General features: G+C 45.1%; 1 protein-coding gene across 3 annotated transcripts in view; it reads right to left on the bottom strand.

Annotated features, from left to right (window-relative positions):
* Nucleotides 1-7,801: 7,801 nt before the first annotated feature.
* WDHD1 (WD repeat and HMG-box DNA binding protein 1) overlaps nucleotides 7,802-22,664 on the bottom strand; it is a 62,181-nt gene continuing 47,318 nt past the window's right edge. For all 3 annotated transcript variants that reach the window (XM_050952529.1, XM_050952530.1, XM_050952531.1), the window contains 7 exons: nucleotides 16,336-16,463; nucleotides 14,865-14,921; nucleotides 14,554-14,597; nucleotides 14,240-14,398; nucleotides 13,683-13,804; nucleotides 11,457-11,592; nucleotides 7,802-8,751 (listed from right to left, as the gene is read on the bottom strand). In XM_050952529.1, coding sequence (XP_050808486.1) covers nucleotides 8,548-8,751; nucleotides 11,457-11,592; nucleotides 13,683-13,804; nucleotides 14,240-14,398; nucleotides 14,554-14,597; nucleotides 14,865-14,921; nucleotides 16,336-16,463 — 850 coding nt within the window. In that variant the 3' untranslated portion in view covers nucleotides 7,802-8,547. The remainder of the gene's footprint in view (nucleotides 8,752-11,456; nucleotides 11,593-13,682; nucleotides 13,805-14,239; nucleotides 14,399-14,553; nucleotides 14,598-14,864; nucleotides 14,922-16,335; nucleotides 16,464-22,664) is intronic.

The raw sequence follows: 22,664 nt of genomic DNA, 5'->3' as shown, positions 1-22,664 counted from the left end.
CTTTTTTTGGACTCAAATATTATGGAGTAAGTGCTTGGAAGGCCAAATAAAATGTTCCTTAGTAGGATGATTGGTGTATTTTACTTACTTATAGCACAAATGCTTCTCTTTTGAAGAGGTGTGTAAGTTATGAAATGCTATATCATCCCTGGTATTTAGGTATATTTTGCCTGTGTTCAATTTAATCGGATCTTTAGGGTGGCTGAGTACTGTAACTCCTATTTAAAGTCAATGGGTCTCAGCATGTCTTAGACTCAAACCTCAAGTATTGCACATATAAAACCCTTCTTTAAGATAGGGCCTCAAAGTTTTTCTTTTAGGAATAAAAGCAGCAAAGAGTCCTGTGGCACCTTATAGACTAACGGACGTATTGGAGCATGAGCTTTCGTGGGTGAATACCCACTTCGTCGGATGCATGTCTTTGCTGCTTTTACAGATCCAGACTAACATGGCTACCCCTCTGATCTTTTAGGAATGTAAATATTGTTTAAAAAGTTAACTGTTTAATCAGTTAACCAATTAAAGGCAGAGGGACTGGGGCTGCTCTAGCTGGCATTGCTTCAGCCAGCCCAGGGCTGGGGCTGGCAACTCCAGCTGCATCCGCCAGAGCAGCCCCAGGGCTGGGGTCAACCAGCCGGCACAGCTGGGGCTGCTCCAGTGGAGTCAGCTGGAGTCAGTTGGCCGGACCAGGGCAGCTCTGGCTAGTGGGCAGCTGGGGCTGCTCCACTCAGCATGGCTGGGGTTGGCTGGTCGGCGTGGCTGGGGCTGGGATTCGCTGGCCTGGGTTTGAGAGTTAACAGTTAGGGTGGGTTAACTGCTAAGACTAATGCTTACCGGTTAACCATTTAATATTTTACATCCCTAGTTTCTTTATGTAACTGAGTGGACGTGCAACCACTGAAGGAAACACATCAGCCATTAAAAGCCACCACACAACTTTCATTTTGTGACCATTGCAGCATGATGTGTGCATCTTTACAGACCACAGTCTTTTTTTAGATTACTGTGTAAATTGTGTCAAGTATCAGAGGGGTAGCCGTGTTAGTCTGGATCTGTAAAAGCAGCAAAGAATCCTGTGGCACCTTATAGACCAGCAGACGTTTTGGAGCATGAGCTTTCGTGGGTGAATACCCACTTCTTCAGATGCATGTGGTGGAAATATCCAGGGGCAGGTATATATATGCTAGCAAGCAAGCTAGAGATAATGAGGTCAGTTCAATCAGGGAGGATGAGGCCCTGTTCTAGTAGTTGAGGTGTGAAAACCAAGAGAGGAGAAACTGGTTCTGTAGTTGGCAAGCCATTCACAGTCTTTGTTCAGTCCTGAGCTGATGGTGTCAAATTTGCAGATGAACTGAAGCTCAGCAGTTTCTCTTTGAAGTCTGGTCCTCAAGTTTTTTTGCTGCAGGATGGCCACCTTAAGGTCTGCTATAGTGTGGCCAGGGAGGTTGAAGTGCTCTCCTACAGGTTTTTGTATATTGCCATTCCTAATGTCTGATTTGTGTCCATTTATCCTTTTCCGTAGAGACTGTCCAGTTTGGCCGATGTACATAGCAGAGGGGCATTGCTGGCATATGATGGCGTATATTACATTGGTGGATGTGCAGGTGAATGAACCAGTGATGGTGTGGCTGATCTGGTTAGGTCCTGTGATGGTGTCGCTGGTGTAGATATGTGGGCAGAGTTGGCATCGAGGTTTGTTGCATGGATTGGTTCCTGAGCTAGAGTTATTATGGTGCGGTGTGCAGTTACTGGTGAGAATATGTTTCAGGTTGGCAGGTTGTCTGTGGGCAACACTGAACAGTGCACGGATACACAGGTGCCCTCCCACCAACAGCACAAGAAGAAGAACTCCACATGAACTCCTCCTGAGGGTCGAAATGACAGTCTGGACCTATACATTGAATGCTTCCGCCGGCGTGCACAGGCAGAAATCGTGGAACAACAACATCGCTTGCCTCACAACCTAAGTCATGCAGAACGCAATGCCATCCACATTAGAAACCACCCTGACATTATCATCAAAGAGGCTGATAAAGGAGGTGCCGTTGTCATTATGAACAGGTCTGACTACCAAAAGGAGGCCGCCAGACAACTCTCCAGTACCAAATTCTACAGGCCACTTCCCTCAGATCCCACTGAGGAATACATTAAGAAACTACAGCATCTACTCAGGACACTCCCCACACTAACACCAGAAGAAATCAACATACCCCTAGAGTTGCGACCAGGGTTATTCTATCTACTACCCAAGATCCACAAACCCGGAAATCCTGGACGCCCCATCATCTCGGGCATTGGCACTCTCACTGAAGGACTGTCTGGATATATGGACTCTCTACTCAGACCCTATGCCACCAGCACTCCCAGCTATCTCCGTGACACCACTGATTTCCTGAGGAAACTACAATGCATTGGTCACCTCCCAGAAAACACCATCCTAGCCACCATGGATGTAGAGGCTCTCTACACAAACATCCCACACACAGATGGAATACAAGCTGTCAGGAACACTATCCCTGATGATGCCACAGCACAACTGGCTGCTGAGCTCTGTGCCTTTATACTTACACACAACTATTTCAAATTTGATGACAATATATATCTCCAGATCAGTGGCACTGCTATGGGCACCCGCATGGCCCCACAATATGCCAATATCTTTATGGCCGACCTGGAACAACGCTTCCTCAGCTCTCGTCCACTCATGCCCCTTCTCTACCTACGCTACATTCATGACATCTTCATCATCTGGACCCATGGGAAGGAGACTCTGGAAAAATTCCACCATGATTTCAACAGCTTCCACTCACCATCAAACTCAGCCTGGACCAATCTACACGGGAAGTCCACTTTCTTGACACCACGGTGCAAATAAGTGATGGTCACATTAACACCACCCTATATCGAAAACCTACCGACCGCTATGCCTACCTTCATGCCTCCAGCTTCCATCCCGGACACATCACACGATCCATTGTCTACAGCCAAGCACTGAGGTACAACCGCATCTGCTCTAACCCCTCAGACAGAGACCAACACCTACAAAATCTCCACCAAGCATTCTCAAAACTACAATACCCGCACGAGGAAATAAGGAAACAGATCAACAGAGCCAGACGTGTACCCAGAAGCCTCCTACTGCAAGACAAACCCAAGAAAGAAACCAACAGGACTCCACTGGCCATCACATACAGCCCCCAGCTAAAACCCCTCCAACGCATCATCAAGGATCTACAACCCATCCTGGACAATGATCCCACACTTTCACAGGCCTTGGGTGGCAGGCCAGTCCTTGCCCACAGACAACCTGCCAACCTGAAACATATTCTCACCAGTAACTGCACACCGCACCATAATAACTCTAGCTCAGGAACCAATCCATGCAACAAACCTCGATGCCAACTCTGCCCACATATCTACACCAGCGACACCATCACAGGACCTAACCAGATCAGCCACACCATCACTGGTTCATTCACCTGCACATCCACCAATGTAATATACGCCATCATATGCCAGCAATGCCCCTCTGCTATGTACATCGGCCAAACTGGATAGTCTCTACGGAAAAGGATAAATGGACACAAATCAGACATTAGGAATGGCAATATACAAAAACCTGTAGGAGAGCACTTCAACCTCCCTGGCCACACTATAGCAGACCTTAAGGTGGCCATCCTGCAGCAAAAAAACTTGAGGACCAGACTTCAAAGAGAAACTGCTGAGCTTCAGTTCATCTGCAAATTTGACACCATCAGCTCAGGACTGAACAAAGACTGTGAATGGCTTGCCAACTACAGAACCAGTTTCTCCTCTCTTGGTTTTCACACCTCAACTACTAGAACAGGGCCTCATCCTCCCTGATTGAACTGACCTCGTTATCTCTAGCTTGCTTGCTAGCATATATATACCTGCCCCTTGGATATTTCCACCACATGCATCTGAAGAAGTGGGTATTCACCCACGAAAGCTCATGCTCCAAAACGTCTGTTAGTCTATAAGGTGCCACAGAATTCTTTGCTGCTTGTGTAAATTGTAGCAGTCACAGCTTTTCAGCAAGAAGCATCTCTGACCTAGGCATTGACAGTATGAGACAGATATATATAGTCTAATTGCAATGATTCTCCACTGCAGAAAACTGCTGTACTGAGTCATGGCTGAGACTTTACAATGCTATCAATGGTGAAATTTTATGGTGATCTTGCTATGAGTTACTGTAGCAACCAAAATGACAGCAAAAGCAGATGCCAAGTAAACTAAAACACCTAAAGGGGTTCAGCAAAGATGGGTAAAGCTGTTCTTTTATTGTGAACACTGTAGTAAATTGTTTCAGAGTAGCAGCCATGTTAGTCTGTATCTGCAAAAAGAACAAGAGTACTTGTGGCACCTTAGAGACTAACAAATTTATTTGAAAGCTTATGCTCAAATAAATTTGTTAAGTCTCTAAGGTGCCACAAGTAGTCCTGTTCTTACTGTAGTAACTGTTACCCATTTTGTCCATATAACTTCATTTTGTATGTCACCTTTCTGACAATGCACGAGAAAACAGCTTTCTAGGGTCACATGCAATGAGAGGGTTGAGCAAAACAAAACAACCCCTTCCCCCACAGAAATAAAGTTAAACTGACCAAAAAGATACTTTCTTCAGTGAGGATTTGAAGAGGTGTGAAAGCAGTGAGGCTAAGAGACAAATGACAGAAGCCACGGCAAAGACTCTCTCACCAACACTAAGGAGAAGACCCCAGCGGTCAGCCAATATTCAGAGCCCCGCTGTGCTGTTCTCATTAGGAAGAGAAATTGATGATGTGAATCAGATATTTCCTCAGTGCAATCCTGTTTACTCAAAAAGAATGTACACAAAGTCCTGTTTCCCTGAACACTGAATGAACAAACAACAGCAGGCAGTTTCCTTGCTCATGATTTCCAAGGCTGCCTTTGCAGATAGTCCTGTGTCAGACATGCCAAACCTGTGGAAAAAACGCAGAAATTGGGCTTGTTTTTGGCTTAATTGGCTAGATTTTGGCTTGAAGCTTGTTGCCCTTTTTTTTTTCTCCTTTTGATTGGCTCCCCGCAAACAGGGACAAGGGGCAAACAGGGGGAAGGAGTCAGGGGTGCACAGCAGGCCCACCACAGTCCCGGACTGCACGCCGAGGGGATCTAGTCACAGAATGTTGGGGTTCTTAGGGATTGGCTTGTTTTGGCCTTGTTTTGAAAGGAATTAGCTTGATCTTTCGCTTATTGTGAAAGTCGGGGTGCTTGTTTACCACGTGAAAGTTAGCAACTGTGTCCTGTGCCCCAAGGAGCTCTCTCTCTCAGGGCCATGCTCACAAATGCCGTTCTGGCTTTCTGCATATGACTCCAGATCAATGCCCCAGCATTTCAATCAGTCCCAGGGAAATCCCTCTTATTCTCCCTTCCCATGAGATCTAGTACCTTAGTCCGTGGTTTCTACTGTTTTAGCTATCTCACTCCATCAAGGAGCTCAATTATTTCTTCCATTTAACCCAAATGAAGGGTGGCTAGCAGAAAGTCTATGACTGCCAACAGGTCAAAGACGCTTATTTACAGCCATAAACACTTTCTAGATTAACAATATATAGATCGTGCTAGAGAAGCAGACTGAGGATGTCTATATTGCAATCATAGGGGCTGAATGCAGCTTAAGCAGACATACCCAAGCTAGCTTAGGTGGAGCTAGCTCAGGTGGAGCTAGCTCAAGTCCTGATAGTAGTAAAGCAGCAGCAGCAGCAGCATGCGCGTCAGTACAGACTGGAGAAGCCCACCACAAACCCTGGGTAATTACTTGCAGGGCTAGCCTGTTTTGAAGTATGCACTGCCACAGTGTCACTGCTTCGGTACTCAAGCTAGCTCAATTAAAGCTAGCTCACGTATATCTACGTGTGCTGCAACCACACCCTGTGATTGCGAGATAGACAGACCCTGAGGACAGACCATGGTTGGAGATGCAGTGTGGAGTCAGGTCATTGAAGGCTCCAACCTCCTGCACTTGTCATGCTGCGAGGACCAGACATGTGAGATAGGTGTAAGTCTTAGGAATTCAGTCAGTATTTTCTAAAATAATAGTATTTGCATATTGATCCCAGAAACGCTTAATCTGTTTTCTCTTTTTACTTATTGATGTGTACCGTGCCTTATGCATGTCATTTGTTTAAAAGCATGTAAGAGTAAAAACAGTATGAAAAAAGTTTGTATTTATCAATTAGATTATTATTTAAGCTTTATATTACCTGGGTTAATACATCTTCAGATTTTCTTCCATTTGCTTACTCTTAGCAACAATAGCTGCCACAATCACCTCCACTTTTCCACATATAATTAAAAATGCTGTGATACACTGAAATCTCAAGGTCAAGCTTTTCAAAATGAAGAATGTTAAAATGAACAAAAATTCTCAATTTATCACTAACCTCTGAAATTTAAATTCTCTAGGATTTAAGGGGTTTTTGCAGAATCTCAGTTTTATGTCTTGCTTCTAACTGATTTGAACACTAAAAACTCATGATTCCTACTGAATCGGCAGCAGCTTAACATCTCAGTAGAATTACCAGACTGAAGGAGGAAAAATATACTAAATGACTGTAGCCCTTCAAATTTGACTTGCTACAGTGAAAAGCTAAAGCTGTTACTCCTAGATCTTAAATCAAAATCAATGTGTGCTTGACTTCCAGTCATCAGACACTGCATTTTATCCATCTGCAAGAATGGTGTATAAAACTGGTTTCTGACTATGGAGGTGCAAGCAGGGCCGGCTCCAGCTTTTTGGCCACCCCAAGCGGCAAAGCAGGAAAAAAAAGATAAAGCAGTGATTGGTGGCACTTCAGCGGCAGCTCTACTGCGCTGCTTTTTTGGCAGCAATTCGGCGGCAGGTCCTTCGCTCAGAGAGGGACTGAGGGACCCGCCGCCGAATTGCTGACAACGACCTGGACGTGCTGCCCCTTTCCTTTGGCTGCCCCAAGCACCTACTTCCTTTGCTGGTGCCTGGAGCTGGCCCTGGGTGCAAGTCTACTTCCTAGTGCAACATATGTGATAGACCCAGGCCACTTGGGTACAGCAGAATAGCAGAAGGCAGATATACTGGTCACTGGATTAACAGTTTTCTGTTCCCTGACTGACCAGAGCAGGGGCTGCTCCAGGCTAATGAGAACACCTGACTCTAATTAACCTGCAAAGAGTCAGGTGAGGCCATTAAGCTAATGTGACCACCTGACTCTAATTAAGGCCCTGCTGATACTATAAAAAGGGCTCACTCCAGTCAGACAGGGAAGAGCCAGAGCAGAGGAAGTGCGGCTGAAGGGCTGGTTACTGAAGACACCCTCAGACCATCATTAAAAGGAGCCCTAAGGTAAGGGTGAAGAAGGGAGAAGGAGGACAGCTGTGGGGAAGTGGCCCAGGGAAATGTAGCAACTCTGGCAGTGAAAGGTTGGCTGCCAAAAACTGCTACCATTAGGGTCCCTGGGCCAGAACCCGGAGTAGAGGGCCAGCCCGGGTTCCCCCCAACCCACCACTACAGGAACATCTCCTGGGAGGGGAAGTCAGGCCCCTGTCAGGACAGGAGGCTGAACAGAGACTGTGGGAGTTCTCTCACCAACCTCCTTGCAGGCCTATGATGAAAAGGGCTCAGTAGACTGTAACCCTGGCCCTAGAGAGAGAAGGGCTACGTGGAGGATCACAGTGAGCCACTGAGCGTAGCATAAAACGCCTAGAAGCACAGGACCCACGGGAGCAAGGTCAGAGCTCTGCCACACATGCAAAAATTGAAAAGGAGACTTCCACCAACCTAAACACAGAAATGTTCACATTTTATTTTAAACAAATATTACACACAAAACCCACAAGTTCAAAAGTTAAGAGCGACCAAATCCTGGGGTAGAGCTCTTCCGCAGAGTGTAGGTTGGGGGAGGTGCACACATATGTACACATAAGACGGCTTAAATCTCTCCTCTGTATACCCACTGCTCCCAGTACAGCTTTGGTACATGAATGGACCTTCAGTACTAAATCAGGCTGCTGGAACTCAATGGCTGGAAATCATCACAAGGAGTTGAAACTGCAGCCAAAGATCAGTATGGTACAGGGGCATCTTTCTCTCCCCCCATTGCTTCTTCTCCTTGCTACCTTGACTGGATAAGAGTAAGTGACACAAGAGCCCCTACTTTGGCTCTACAACACCATGAGATCATCCTTACGCTTTGCCGATTCTCCATGGCCTAACTGGCTTTAGGATCAAATATCATGAGCGGCACGGCACACAAAGGCCAAGCAGCATCATAGAATTTGGCCCTATATCTACAAAATAATCAATGAATTATCACTATTTGTATCAACTATACACACTTTATATAAAAATTTATTTGCATCAAGGATCTCAGGGATGCTGCATCATTTCCATCATTCCACTTTGTAAAGGAACGTTTAGGACAAAACACTCTTTTTGCAAGTGCACCTGGAGTATGTTGGCAAATTTCTCAATACAGGAGAAACTAATGTCTTGAGACAAGAAAACAGTGGAAAGGTACCAATTTTGATTTAGCTCTGCTTAAATGCAAAGGCTGACAATCTGACATTTATAGATGGATCTAACGGCTTCCGTTTTTTGGGCAAACTGGAGTCCTCCTTTGATTTTTCTTCTCTTTTCTCTTTCCCCTCGTTCTTTGCATCTGCTGGGCGCTTCCGCTTTTTTGCTTCAGCTGAATTACTAGCTGCTCCTCCTTTAGCTTTCTCTGTCCAGACCTTAAAAAAGCAAGTACATTAAAAAACTAAACCGAAAGCATAATACAGTGAATTCTACTATCCTACCATATAATCACAGAAATAAAATGTCTGCAGAATAAGGCAGCATTGCAATAGTGACTACACTGACCACCGCTAAAGTCTGAGAGACATTGGTAAGGTTGGAAATTACTTCCTGAGTCCAGCTTGTGCTACTGCAGGACTCTTCTTTACATCAATATCCTACGTAGTCTAGTTGTGAACACTAATGGTAGTATTTTAATGATCACTCGACAAATTGTTCAATGGTCCTTTGTTCTAAATGCACACACACCATGGTAAGGTTGTGTTTAAGTAATTTTGACAACAAAAAAAATTTTTGTGATACAACAATTCCTCCTTCCCCCCTTCAACCACCACCACCACAAAAAAATTATGTTTCTCTCAATTTAGCATGATGGATATTTAATGCCCCAGGCTTTAGAGTACAGTTATAGTCACTTTGTTGATTTTTTGACATCCCTAACGCTCCTACTCTACTGGCGCTACATTGATGAAATCTTCATCATCTGGACCCATGGAAAAGAAGCCCTTGAGGAATTCCATCATGATTTTAACTATTTCCACCCACCATCAACCTCAGCCTGGACCAGTCCACACCAGAGATCCACTTCCTGGACACTACAGTACTAATAAATGATGGCCACATAAACACCACCTTATACCGGAAACCTACTGACCGCTATACTTACCTACATGCCTCCAGCTTTCATCCAGACCACACCACTCGATCCATTGTCTACAGCCAAGCTCTACGATACAATCGCATTTGCTCCAACCCCTCAGACAAACACCTACAAGATCTCTAACAAGAGTTCTTACAACTAAAATACCCACCTGCTGAAGTGAAGAAACAGAACAGAGCCAGAAGAGTACCCAGAAGTCAACTACTACAGGACAGACCCAACAAAGAAAGTAACAGAACGCCACTAGCCATCACCTTCAGCCTCCAACTAAAACCTCTCCAGCACATCATCAAGGATCTACAACCTATCCTGAAGGACAATCCATCACTCTCACAGATCTTGGGAGACAGGCCAGTCCTTGCTTACAGACAACCCCCAAACCTGAAGCAAATACTCACCAGCAACCACACACCAAAAACACTAATCCAGGAACCTATCCTTGCAACAAAGCCCGTTGCCAACTCTGTACACATATCTATTCAGGAGATACCATCAGAGGACCTAATCACATCAGCCACACCATCAGGGGCTCATTCATCTGCACATCTACCAATGTGATATATGCCATCATGTGCCAGCAATGCCCTTCTGCCATGTACATTGGCCAAACTGGACAGTCTCTATGTAAAAGAATAATAGGACACAAATCTGACGTCAAGAATTATAACATTCAAGAACTAGTTGGAGAACACTTCAATCTCCCTGGCCACTCGATTGCAGACCTAAAAGTCACAATATTACAACAAAAAAACCTTCAAAACCAGACTCCAACGAGAGACTGCTGAATTGGAACTAATTCGCAAATTGGACACCATCAAACTAGGCTTGAATAAAGACTGGGAGTGGATGGGCCATTACACAAAGTAAAACTATTTCCCCATGCTTATTTCCCACCCTTCCTCCCCCCCAGTTCCTTTCATCTCCTTGTCAATTGCCAAAAATGGGCCATTTTCATTCCCGCTACAAATAGTTCTTTTTCTCTGCTTCTAATAATAGCTCACCTTAACTGATCACTCTCTTTATAGTATGTATGGTAACACTCATTGTTTCATGTTCTCTGTGTATATATTATAGATATATTTCTATATCTATCTCTCTCTCTATATTTTCCTACTGTATTTTCCACTACATGCATCCGATGAAGTGGGCTGTAGCCCACGAAAGCTTATGTTCAAATAAATTTGTTAGTCTCCAAGATGCCACAAGTACCCCTATTCTTTTTTGTTGATTTCTGTAGTCTATACATTTTAAAAACCAGGTTTTATTCAGGCCTTGGTCCGTTTGTTTTTGCAGGTGAAATTTGGACATCTAATCACTAAATATTTGCACCATGAGATCGCTACAGGTCCAAAATAGCAAAGTTTTCTTATTTGTTACAGAAAAGACATGTACAGGAAAACAAGACAAGACAATGGTGCACACACTGTTTCACATAAACATGGTCTAACCAAGGCTTTGTGAAGAACTATTACCTCCTTGCTCTTACATGCCGCAGCTTATTTATACATACCATTATGGCATTTGCTACACCTTCAGACTGTAAGTGCTTGTCTAATTTGCTACTTGTGATCACATCTAGGCCTTTCTCAATATTTCTCCTTTGTAACAAGTATTCTCTCATTTTGAACTTCCGCTTGGTGTGTTTACCTTTTCTCTCACCTTACTAATTTTTGACTACTTCGCTGAACGTTTAAATTCCTTCCTTTCCTAGTCTCTGCATCCTCTCCAAATCTGATTTCATGTCTGCAATTTACTATTGTAAACATTACTCCTTCCTCTAAATCATTATGAAAATAAACAATTTATTAAGATCTGGCTGATAATTAAAGCATGTATTTTGGGATTTGGCCTGGTATAATATTTTGAGTCCAGATGGAGAGCAGCAGCATTTAAGGAAATTTCAAAACTGGAATTTCCACAGGATTCAGTGGTAAAAGAGAAACAATTCTTGAAAAATATAGTGCCACACAGCTTTCTTACCATCCTTTCATCAGATGACAGCACTCTAAATCGACTCATGCCTTCTTTTATTATGTCTGCTTCCTCCAAACCAGGATTATCTGCCAAAATACTCTCTCTGTTTTCTTCTAGCCACATTTGGAATCCTGTCTTTGGTCTAAAATTGTCACAAAAATAATTTCCAGCATATGAAGCCTACAGAACAACTTTACAAATATAGCATTTGCAACAAGAACTGATTGGAGTGTTTTTTATTGCCACAGAGATCCTGTCTAGAAAAGCAAGTCAGCATACTCAGCAGTTTCTATTAATATGCAAACTAGATAACATTAACTTAGGTTTGAACAGAGATTGGGAATGGCTCGGTCATTACACTAACTGAATCTATTTCCCCATGTTAAAGTATCCTCACACCTTTGTGTCAACTGTCCGAAATGGGCCATCTTGATTATCATTTCAAAAGCTTTTCTCCTCTGCTGATAATAGCTTTTCTTAATTAATTAGCCTCTTACAGTTGGTATGAATACTTCCACCTTTTCATGTTCTCTGTATGTATAAATATCTTCTTACAGTTATGTTCCATTCTATGCATCCGATGAAGTGGGCTGTAGCCCACGAAAGCTTATGCTCAAATAAGTGTGTTAGTCTTTAAGGTGCCACAAGTACTCTGTTCTTTTTGCTCTTCAGAACAGTTCACCAGTAGGCCTGCAGCAACAGGCCAAGTCTGCGTGTTTTTAAAATAGAGTACTTGACTTTAAAACAGTGGTGGGCAGCCTGCGGTCAATGTAAACAAACTGTCTGGTGGCCCGCCAGCAGATTACCCTGATGGGCTGCATGCTGCAGGTTGCCCACCACTGCTTTAAAATGTCTCCGAAGATCTCTGCCACAAAGTTCTCTTTTCAAATTGGAGACTTTCATGCAAGTCTCCTATGAATCTGGAACCTCTTGTGAAGCTTTTAGATTTAGATTTTAGATGTCAGGAAATGTTTCAAATGTAAATACTTCCAGTACTCCAATCAAGCACAGCAGCATGGCTTAATCTATTGTTCAACAATCAATATCAGATGCATAAATAATACCCAGGCAGAAACCATGGCTGAGGGCCTAAAAGTTACATTACATATTGTACATGACTATCAGTCACATACGAATGCACCTATCTCAAAGTGACACAAAATCAGCTGTGAACGGATTTTCTATAACTATTGGGAGATGTGCAACATTCTATGCTTTCACTGTATTTTCCTTACAATCACACAATTTGTTTTATGCAGAGACAGGTTTGACAATACATGTACTATAAATAGCAGCCAGCTAAGATCCTAAAAGTGCCTTCACAACTGTGAAAACTTATTAATGAATGCTCTTATCATGGTTTTATACAGCTTTGTCTCATTCCAAGGCCATCAGAAATCGTTCCCACAATCTTGATGTGTAACGACTACTGCTAGAGGCGAGGCAGCTAAGTTTTCACTCAGTTAGTTAGTGAAACTCCGAAGATGAATATAACAGAAATGCTGACACACCACTTTGATAGCTCATGGTAGCTCAGTGGTTTGAGCATTGGCCTCCTAAACAGAGTTGTGAGTTCAATCCTTGAGGGGGCCATTTAGGCATCTGGGGCAAAAATCTGTCAGGGATGGTACTTGGTCCTGCTAGTGAAGGCAGGGGACTGGACTCGATGATCTTTCAAGGTCCCTTCCAGTTCTATGAGATAATAATATATGGAGATATACCTATGTTCCAAAACGTTCAAACCAAACTTTTAAAAAATGCAACATTTCTACGGTAAGTCAACATTGCAGCCTGGGACGTGAATGGCAGCTCATGTAGATATAATCTAGCTAGCTTGCTAAAAACAGAAGTGAGGATGCTGCAGCACAGGCTTCAGTGCGGGCTGCACAAGTCCACCTGACCCTGCTGGGTATGTACTCACTTGTGCAGCAACTGCTGAAGCCCACGCTGCAGCATCCTCACTCCTATTTTTAGCAAGCTAGCTAGAGTACAGATAGCATGGGTACATCTCAGAGTTACAATTCACACCCCAGGCTGCAAAGCAGACATACCCTGAGACTAGCCAGGTCTAAAGAATTAAAGAACATTAATGTGCAAATGAGAAAAAGGAAATAGCAACAATTAACGAGCCTGATATTAGAAATGCAGACATTTCTGAAATTGTGTCAAGTGTATACATCAAAATTAAAATTAAGTGTTATGTGAGAAACTAAATCCCTTGTATTCACTCACCTCTTGTTTTCAGTGGCAGCAGCTTGGATTTCAGGCAATATATTTTCAGCCTTTTCTTCTTTTTCTTCTGTTTTGTCACCAGCATGGGGTGGACGGGGCTGGAAAAAAGTGGCTGCTAAAGCCTATAAAAATGTATAGATTTAGAAAAATTCACTGGTGATATTTACACATTGTGAATACGTCTACATCTGACAATATAAAACATATCATCCCAAGGAAAAGCGATTTTACCGAGGGTTTCTGCTGTTAAACTGATGGTTTAAAACCTTAAGACAGTATATGTGTATTATTAATACTCTATTATTAAATAAGAATAACTACTGAAGTCACTGCAAGGGCATGCTTTCTACAGCTGGACAAAAAAAAATCTCATATTGCTTTTTAGTCTGCACATGGTATAGTTCTACACATTTCTGTACTCTGCTTGGACAGAGTTTACTATCTGGGTTGTTTCATTCAATCAGCAGTGTTTCCTATATACAATAAGAGCAGGGAAAATTCAATTTTACTCACTAACTTTTTGCTCACTGAACTAGTGTAAAGACTGGAAATATTACCTGCTTGGATTTCGGCTTGGGGATCAGAGGCTTTATAACTGGAGACTTTTGTTTGTTTACAGCCCGGCTGTTAGGTGTCGGGGTATTCTTGGAGAACTTGCTCATATTATCTAGAATATTAGCTGAGTGAGTCATTGGGTCTTTTTGATTAGCCGATACCTAAAATAACAAACAGTTGGGAGCATTTTATTTTCAGTCACAAAAGGGAGTCTTCTTTTCCAAAGAATTTCTTTTATATGAAAATCTTAACTTAAAAAAAAAAAAAAAGCAAAAAAACCCACAACCCACTATCAGATGAACCGCAAAATTCTTACCTTGAAGGGATTGACTCGTCCTTGACTGCTAGATGTAATTACAGCTTTTGTTACAGAAAAGGGAAAAAAACAGCACATGAAAATCTGCAAAGTATTGTGTGTGTTTCATATGTTTAAATGGAACATTTATAATTTTATTTCCTTAATTAGGAAAATAAAAGTATTCCAGCCTGTTAAATGAAAACTGAGAGTTCTGCACTTTTATTAGAATGTTAGGAAACAGGAGGAAAGGCACATGGGTAGATAATGACAACAAAATGATAGACCTGACAACAACATTTTCTTATTGGAATAAAATGAGATTTACTCACCAGATTTAGGAGTAGACATTTCTGGCAATCCTACAGTTTTGCAGAATGGATTTTGTCCTTCAGAATAAAAAGATGCATTTTAAATTCATAACAAAATGCAAATATTAAAACAGCACAACTCATTTTAAAAAAATCATAGTGAACTCATATGTAACTTTCATCATTACTTTATATTTTAGTATTTGCATAAGTGCTTTAACCGACACATTTAAATAATTGAATCCCTATTTGGACTCACCTTTTCTAACAAGAAGGAAAGAGTTGAATATTTATTTTGATAAGCTAAGCTTTACTTTGCCACTTTTGTGGATAACCCCACTTAAACTTCATCTTTCTGAGCAGTAGAAGCAACAGTATTTATTTAAAAGAATTTCTAGTACTTAAAGTGTTACCATAATATAGAAAAGAGCATACTAAGAAAAGAAAAAACAAACTTATAACTGCAAGTCTTCAAAGCAAGTGTCAGTGTTTGCACTCTTCACTCCTCCAAAAAAATATGGCAAGCATGTGCTACACTGTAGTTCAGTGATTATTTCCCCTCCAACCCCTCCATCTTAGAGTCCAAAGCATTCATATTACTAAATATGTATTAATATACAGAAGGAGAGAAATGGAAAGAGCACAAGGAGATGCGTGCTAGAAAGTCTGTCTGGAGGTGATAGTAAAGATATAGCAGAGCATCACAAGCTCCCTATAACCCTTTTCCTTCAGGTGCCGCAGAAAATGGGCATTGGCAGCCAGGGAGAGGACGCAGCCAGGGTGTGCCTTCATTCTGTTAATTCAGCCCATGTAAGAGCTGAATTGAAACCAAGGAAACAGTTCCATCAGGTGACCCAGAAGTCAGTAGGTGCTATTGTTAAAAATGAAACCATACAAAAAATGCAATGACAGTAACATAGTTAAGTGGGATGTTCAAACATGACTAATGGTTAGTGTCCTAACTGGAGTCAAGAATCCTTATTTCTTTCCATTGACTTCAGTGGGCTTTGAATCAGACCCTATGTGTAGAGCACTACAAATCTGCTGCTATCTGCTTTGCATCCACAGATACGGATATCCACTGACCATTTTTGCAGATCGCGGATGGATGAGGATCCAAATTTTATATCTAAAGCCTTGCAAATCTGCGGATATCAGCTTTATATCCGCAGATCATTTTTGTGGATTACAGCTTGGTTGCGGATACAAATTTTGTATCCTTGCAGGGTTCTACGTATGTGTCTGACCTGCTGTGTCACTTAACATCTGTGCCTCACTTTCCTTGTAAGATGGAGATGATACTTACCTACCTCAGATTGGTGTCCTTAAAATTAATTCTTTAAAAATGTTAAATGCTATATAAATTGTTGTGTTATCACCCAATCCATTTTATAAAGTTATGAGGGGAATTTCCAGAATGAAAAATTCCTATTAAGTCTGTAAAACAAAGATCGGTGTAAACTTCCCAACCTGCCCAAGAAGTGTTTCTTACTAAATTTTTGCATTTCTGGCATTTCTTCCACTTCCTCAACTGCATCAGCTTCCTTGCTGTCTTCCATGTCTTGTTCGTGCAGGTTTCTGACTCGAGGCTGGCTCCACTCTGTTGTAGAGCTGCTATAACTAAGTGGAAATAATTAATTCTAATGAGGCTGTGCATAAAACTCCACCTCATCCAAAAGGGAAAGAGGAACGCTCATTAACAGAAAGGAATAAAATGAGACCACGTTACATTTATGTATTAATTTTAATAAAATGAAAACAGTCTGGGCTTTTTTTTATTATTATTATTATGCTATTGATTAATCTGTGATAAGACAGTCAAAACAATTCAAGGGTTTAATACATTAAATATCAATAACTACGTCAGTGCCACCAACACAGTACTCCTATGACACTAAGTGGGATCACATATGCCTGTGTGTTCTCTTGAAGTTCACAACACTGAATTAAAACAGCCTGCACGGACTTCCAGAACTCAAAAGGCTCAGAGACAGATTCACACTATTTTACCTTACTCCCCAAGACAGGCAAGAGTAGGTGTGCTCTGAGTAAGAAGAATTAATGAGAAAGGTGCTAACTATTGAAGAAAGGGATAAAGTAGCTGAGGTCTCCTGCGATATAGCGTTGACAATTTGCAATAATATAAATGGGCCAAGTTTTCAAGACTAATCATTTAATTGAGCATACATGCCAATTACATGCACAAAAAGACTGTTACTCACCGTTGTAACTGTTGTTCGAGATGTGTTGCTCATATCCATTCCAATTAGGTGTGCGCGCGCCACATGCACGCTCGTCGGAAGATTTTTACCCTAGCAACACTCGGTGGGTCGGCTGGGCGCTCCCTGGAGCGGTGACGCTATGGCGCTGGATATATACCCCTGCTGACCCAATGGCCCTTCAGTTCCTTCTTGCCAGCTACTCCAACAGAGGGGAAGGAGGGCGGGTTTGGAATGGATATGAGCAACACATCTCGAAGAACAACAGTTACAAAGGTGAGTAACCGTCTTTTCTTCTTCGAGTGCTTGCTCATATCCATTCCAGTTAGGTGATTCCCAAGCCTTACCTAGGCAGTGGGGTCGGAGCGAGATGTTGCAGAATGCAAAACTGCTGAGCCAAATGCTGCATCGTCTCTGGACTGTTGAACCAATGCGTAATGTGCGGCAAAGGTATGAATTGATGACCAGGTAGCTGCTCGACATATTTCCTGGATGGGGACGTGGGCCAGGAAGGCAGCAGATGAAGCTTGCGCCCAAGTAGAGTGGGCGGTGAGGTGGCTAGCCAGAACGTGAGCCAATTCATAGCATGTGCAAATGCAGGATGTTACCCAAGACGAAATCCGTTGGGAAGAGACTGGTAAGCCTTTCATCCGGTCCATGACAGCTACAAAGAGCTGAGGTGACCTTCGGAAGGGTTTGGTTCTCTCGATATAAAAGGCTAGAGCCCTGCGGACGTCCAGGGTGTGTAGCTGTTGTTCCCAACGCGATGAGTGCGGCTTCGGGAAGAAGACTGGGAGGAAGATGTCTTGGTTGACATGAAAGGCAGACAGCACCTTAGGGAGGAAAGAGGGGTGCGGTCGCAGCTGTACCTTGTCCTTATGGAATACAGTGTACGGTGGGTCCGCTGTCAAAGCCCGAAGCTCAGATACTCATCTCGTCGAAGTAATAGCGACGAGGAAGGCTATCTTCTAGGAGAGGTACAGCAGCGAGCAGGTAGCCAGTGGTTCGAAACGGGCACCTATAAGCTTGGCTATCACTGCGTTTAGATCCCAGGTAGGGGTCGGGCGTCTAACTTGAGGGTACAAACGTTTCAGTCCTTTGAGGAACCTTGAGACTATAGGGTGAGAAGACTGATTGGTCATTTTCACCCAGATGGAAGGCGGAAATGGCTGCCAGATGCACCTTTATGGAAGAGACCACTAGGCCCTGCTCTTTTAGGGACCAGAGGTAGTCCAGGACAGTGGGAACGGATACCTGCCTGGGGACTAAGTTAAGCTGAGCGCACCAACAGGAGAAACGCTTCCACTTAGCGAGATATGTCATCCTAGTGGGAGGCTTCCTACTGCCCAAGAGCACGCGTTGGACTGAGGCAGAGCAACGCAATTCAGTCTGGCTCAAACATGCAGCAACCAAGCTGTGAGATGAAGGGACTGCAGATCCGGATGGTGAAGCCTGCCGAAGTCCTGTGTTATGAGGTCCGGCCAGAGTGGCAGGGAAATCGGGTCTGCCACTGGGAGGTCGAACAACGTGGTGTACCAGTGTTGTCTCGGCCACACTGGAGCAATGAGGATCAGGTGGGCTCTGTCCCTGCGGAGCTTGAGTAGGACTCTGTGGACGAGTGGAAACGGTGGGAAGGCATAAAGTAGATGCCTCTTCCACAGGATCAGGAATGCGTCTGAGAGGGAGCCCGGGGACCATCCCTGGAAGGAGCAGAACACCTGGCATTTCCTGTTCTCTCGGGAGGCGAATAGGTCTATGTGGGGAAACCCCCCACTTCCGGAAAACAGAATGGATGACGTCCGGGCAAATCGACCACTTGTGAGATGGGAAGGATCTGCTGAGGTGATCTGCCAGGGTGTTCTGGATTCCTGGGAGAAAAGACGCTACCAATTCGATGGAGTGGGCTATGCAAAAGTTCCAAAGGTGGATGGCTTCTTTGCAAAGGAGGGAGGAGCGTGCTCCGCCCTGCTTGTTTACGTAAAACATGGTCGTTGTGTTCTCCGTGAACACTGATACACAACGGCCTTGGAGATGGTCTCGAAACTCCTGGCATGCTAGGAAAACTGCTCTCAGCTCCCACACATTGATGTGTAAAGCCAGTTCTTGAGGCGACCAGAGGCTTTGAGTGCGGAGTCCCCCGAGGTGTGCACCTCAACCCAGAGATGACATGTCCATGGTTAGGGCCATCGAGGGTTGAGCTGGGTGGAATGGCATCCCTGCACAGACTAGAGTGGGGTCTAGCCACCAGGTTAGGGAGCCCAGAACCTTCCTGGGGATAGTGAGCACTGAGTCCAGGCTGTCTCTGCGTGGTTGGTACATTGAAGCCAGCCAGGCTTGGAAGGGACGGAGGCGTAGCCTGGCGTGCTTGGTCACGAAGGTGCAGGAGGCCATGTGACCTACTAGGCTGAGGCAGGTGTGCACCGACGTTGTCGGGAAGGTTTGAAGACTTCGGATTAATGAAGCCATTGTCTGAAAACGCGACTGCGGGAGGCAGGCTCCGGCCAGATTGGAGTCCAGAATTGCTCCAATGAAGTCTATTCTCTGCGATGGCATGAGGGTAGACTTTTCCGTGTTGATCATGAGACCTAGGCTCCTGAAGAGGTCTCCGACGATGTGCAGGTGCTGTAATACTTGCCATTGGGAAGTCCCTCGAATGAGCCAGTCGTCGAGATACGGGTATATGTGTACTTGCCGACGGCGGAGGGAGGTGGTGACTACACTTATGAAGACACGCGGAGCTGTAGAAAGGCCAAACGGAAGTACAGTAAACTGGAAGTGCTGGTGGTTGACTACAAAACGGAGGTACCATCTGTGCGGTGGGTAAATTGCGATTTGGAAATACACGTCCTTCATATCGAGGGTGACATACCAGTCTCCCGGATCCAGGGATGGGATAATGGTCCCCAGGGATACTATGCAGAACTTCAGCTTTATCATGAGTTTGTTGAGTTCTCGCAGGTCCAGGATCGGTCGTAGACCTCCCTTTGCCTTGGGGATTAAGAAGTAGCGAGAATAAAACCCCTTGCCTCTCATGTCCTTTGGCACCTCCTCTATGGCTCCCATGGCTAGGAGCGACTGGACCTCTTGTAGGAGGAATTGCTCATGAGAGGGGTCCCTGAAGAGGGACGGGTAGGGAGGGTGGGAAGGCAGGGTTGAGGCAAACTGGAAGTGGTATCCCTCTTCCACCATGCACAGGACCCAGCGATCAGAAGTTAGCTGGGACCAGGCAGGGAAGAATCGGGAGAGGCGGTTGAAAAACGGAGGAGAAGAATCCAGTGGGGTAACTGGTGGGCCGTCCTCGGGCGTCCCATCAAAAGTTCTGCTTAGGCCCTGCTGGTGGTTTAGGGGGTGCCTGATTTTGAGCTCCTTGAGGGCTAGACTGTCTCTGACGATTCCCCCTGCCACGCCTTCTAGTAACGCCCTGACGCGGCCTAGTCTGGGCGTAAGGACGGTGTAGCTGGGGCCTGAAGGCCCTGCATTGGGTCACTGGCGTGTGCATATCCAGTGAGTGCATTATAACACGATTGTCCTTCAAACTTTGCAACCTGGGGTCAGTCTTGTCTGAGAAAAGGCCCTGGCCCTTAAAGGGTAAATCCTGAATAGTTTGTTGCAATTCAGGGGGAAGGCCGGATACCTGGAGCCAGGAGATACGCCTCATCGTTACTCCTGATGCCAGAGTTCTGGCTGCAGAGTCCGCTGCATCCAGAGAGGCCTGGAGGGAGGTTCTCGCTACCTTTTTACCCTCCTCAAGTAGGGCCGTGAATTCTTGACAGGACTCCTGGGGAAGAAGCTCCGTAAACTTCCCCAGGGACACTCAAGTGTTAAAGTTATACCTACTTAGGAGGGCTTGTTGGTTCGCCACCCTAAGCTGGAGGCCCCCGGCCGAGTATATTTTGCGGCCTAGTAGGTCCATATGCCTAGCCTCCTTTGACTCAGGAGCTGGGGCTGGCTGGCCGGCCATGATGCTCCCGTTTGTTCACCGACTGGACAACTAGAGAGCAAGAAGGCAGGTGAGTGTAGAGATATTCCTACCCCTTTGAGGGGACCATATATTTCCTCTCTACTCCCCTTGCTGTAGGTGGAATTGAAGCTGGGGATTGCCAAATGGTGTCTGCATTAGCTTGTATAGTGTGGATGAACAGAAGAGCAACTCTAGTAGGTACATCAGCCGACAGGATGTCCATGACTGGGTCCTCTATTTCAGGGACCTCCTCCACCTGCAAGTTCATATTCTGAGCCACTCGGCGCAGAAGGTCCTGATGGGCCCTGAGATCAATTGGTGGAGGGTCTGAGGAGAATGTCCCCGCCACCGCCTCATCAGGCGAGGAGGAGGAGGAGAGGCCCGGGACCAAAGGGTCCTGTGGTGGCTCCTGCACTTGATGGGCGTCATCTGCATCTGGTGGAACCTCGGCGACTGCAGATGGTATTTGCGCCTCGACCGTGCCTGTGGGTGGGGGGCGGCTTACTGTCGCCTCTGGTGCCCAGTGTTCTGATGGGGCCGACCGTTGAGCCACTGATGGCGCACCTTGGCTTTGGTGGTATGCCCATGGTGTCCAGAAGGACCAGTGATGAGGCCCTTGCACGTGGCTCTGTCTCTCCGACAATATATGGCTGGGGACATCAGAGTTACGCTCCTGATGATAGGATGCACTATCAGCCTGCGATGACACCGGTGTGTGTCTGGAAGGCCACGGCGGTGCCGATAGGCCCTGAGATGGCACCACTGATCTCGACACTCGGGCCCGGGGCAGTACCGGGGAGCGGTACCGGGAGCTATAACGGTACTGCGAGTGAGACCGGGACCTTCTACTGAATCGGTGCCGGGAGGTCGACCAAGATCTCGAGTGCCTTCGTCTGGAGCGACTGCGGGATACACGGTGCTGAGATCGGTACCGGGAGCATCTGTCCGGTGACCAAGATGCCGAACGGTGCCGTGAGTGCAATCGGTGCCGCGATGGAGAGCAGTGCCGGGACTGCGAGCGGTGCCGAGAGTGGGAACGGCGCGATTGAGAGCGTCTGCGAGACGGGGATCTTGAACGACGTCTCTCTGGTGGACCAACAGAAGGAGGCCTTACCATGGCCAGCTTGCCGATGGATTGTATGACCCGCACTGGCGGTGCCAGGGGTTGAGGCTATGTTGACTCCGTCATTGCGATGAGCTCCCTTGCCGTGGAGAAGGTCTCCGGCGTAAAAGGGAGGGCAAGCTCTACCACAGCACGAGCCGAGAAGCCAGAGGCGTAGCGAGCGCACTCCGTACCCTCCGACCGGAGGGGGCCCCGCAAGGAAGAGGGCCCCTAAAAGTGGCAAAAAAAGTGTAAGGTATAACTAGGTAAGTGACATTTATTGACGCTATTGCACAATCCATGTCGGTTTTACTGACAAAACCATGAAGTCATTATAATACATCATAATGCTATTGGCTACATCAGTTGTCTGTCGGTCAGTTTCGAATTTTAGTTGGACCCATTCAAAGAATGTTTATTTGCGTTCATAATGGTGGTCGGCGGATAAATGTTATTAATTTAGTTGTTTAGTTTTTTATTGTTTCCAAAGCAGAAGCGTGCTTTGTGATGTCTAAGAGAATGTATAAGAGCGGAGCTAG

Source organism: Gopherus flavomarginatus, chromosome 5, assembly GCF_025201925.1.
Source record: "Gopherus flavomarginatus isolate rGopFla2 chromosome 5, rGopFla2.mat.asm, whole genome shotgun sequence".
Lineage (NCBI taxonomy): Eukaryota > Metazoa > Chordata > Testudines > Testudinidae > Gopherus > Gopherus flavomarginatus.
The sequence above is the reverse complement of the archived record's forward strand: the minus strand, read 5'-3'. Positions and strand labels throughout refer to the sequence as shown.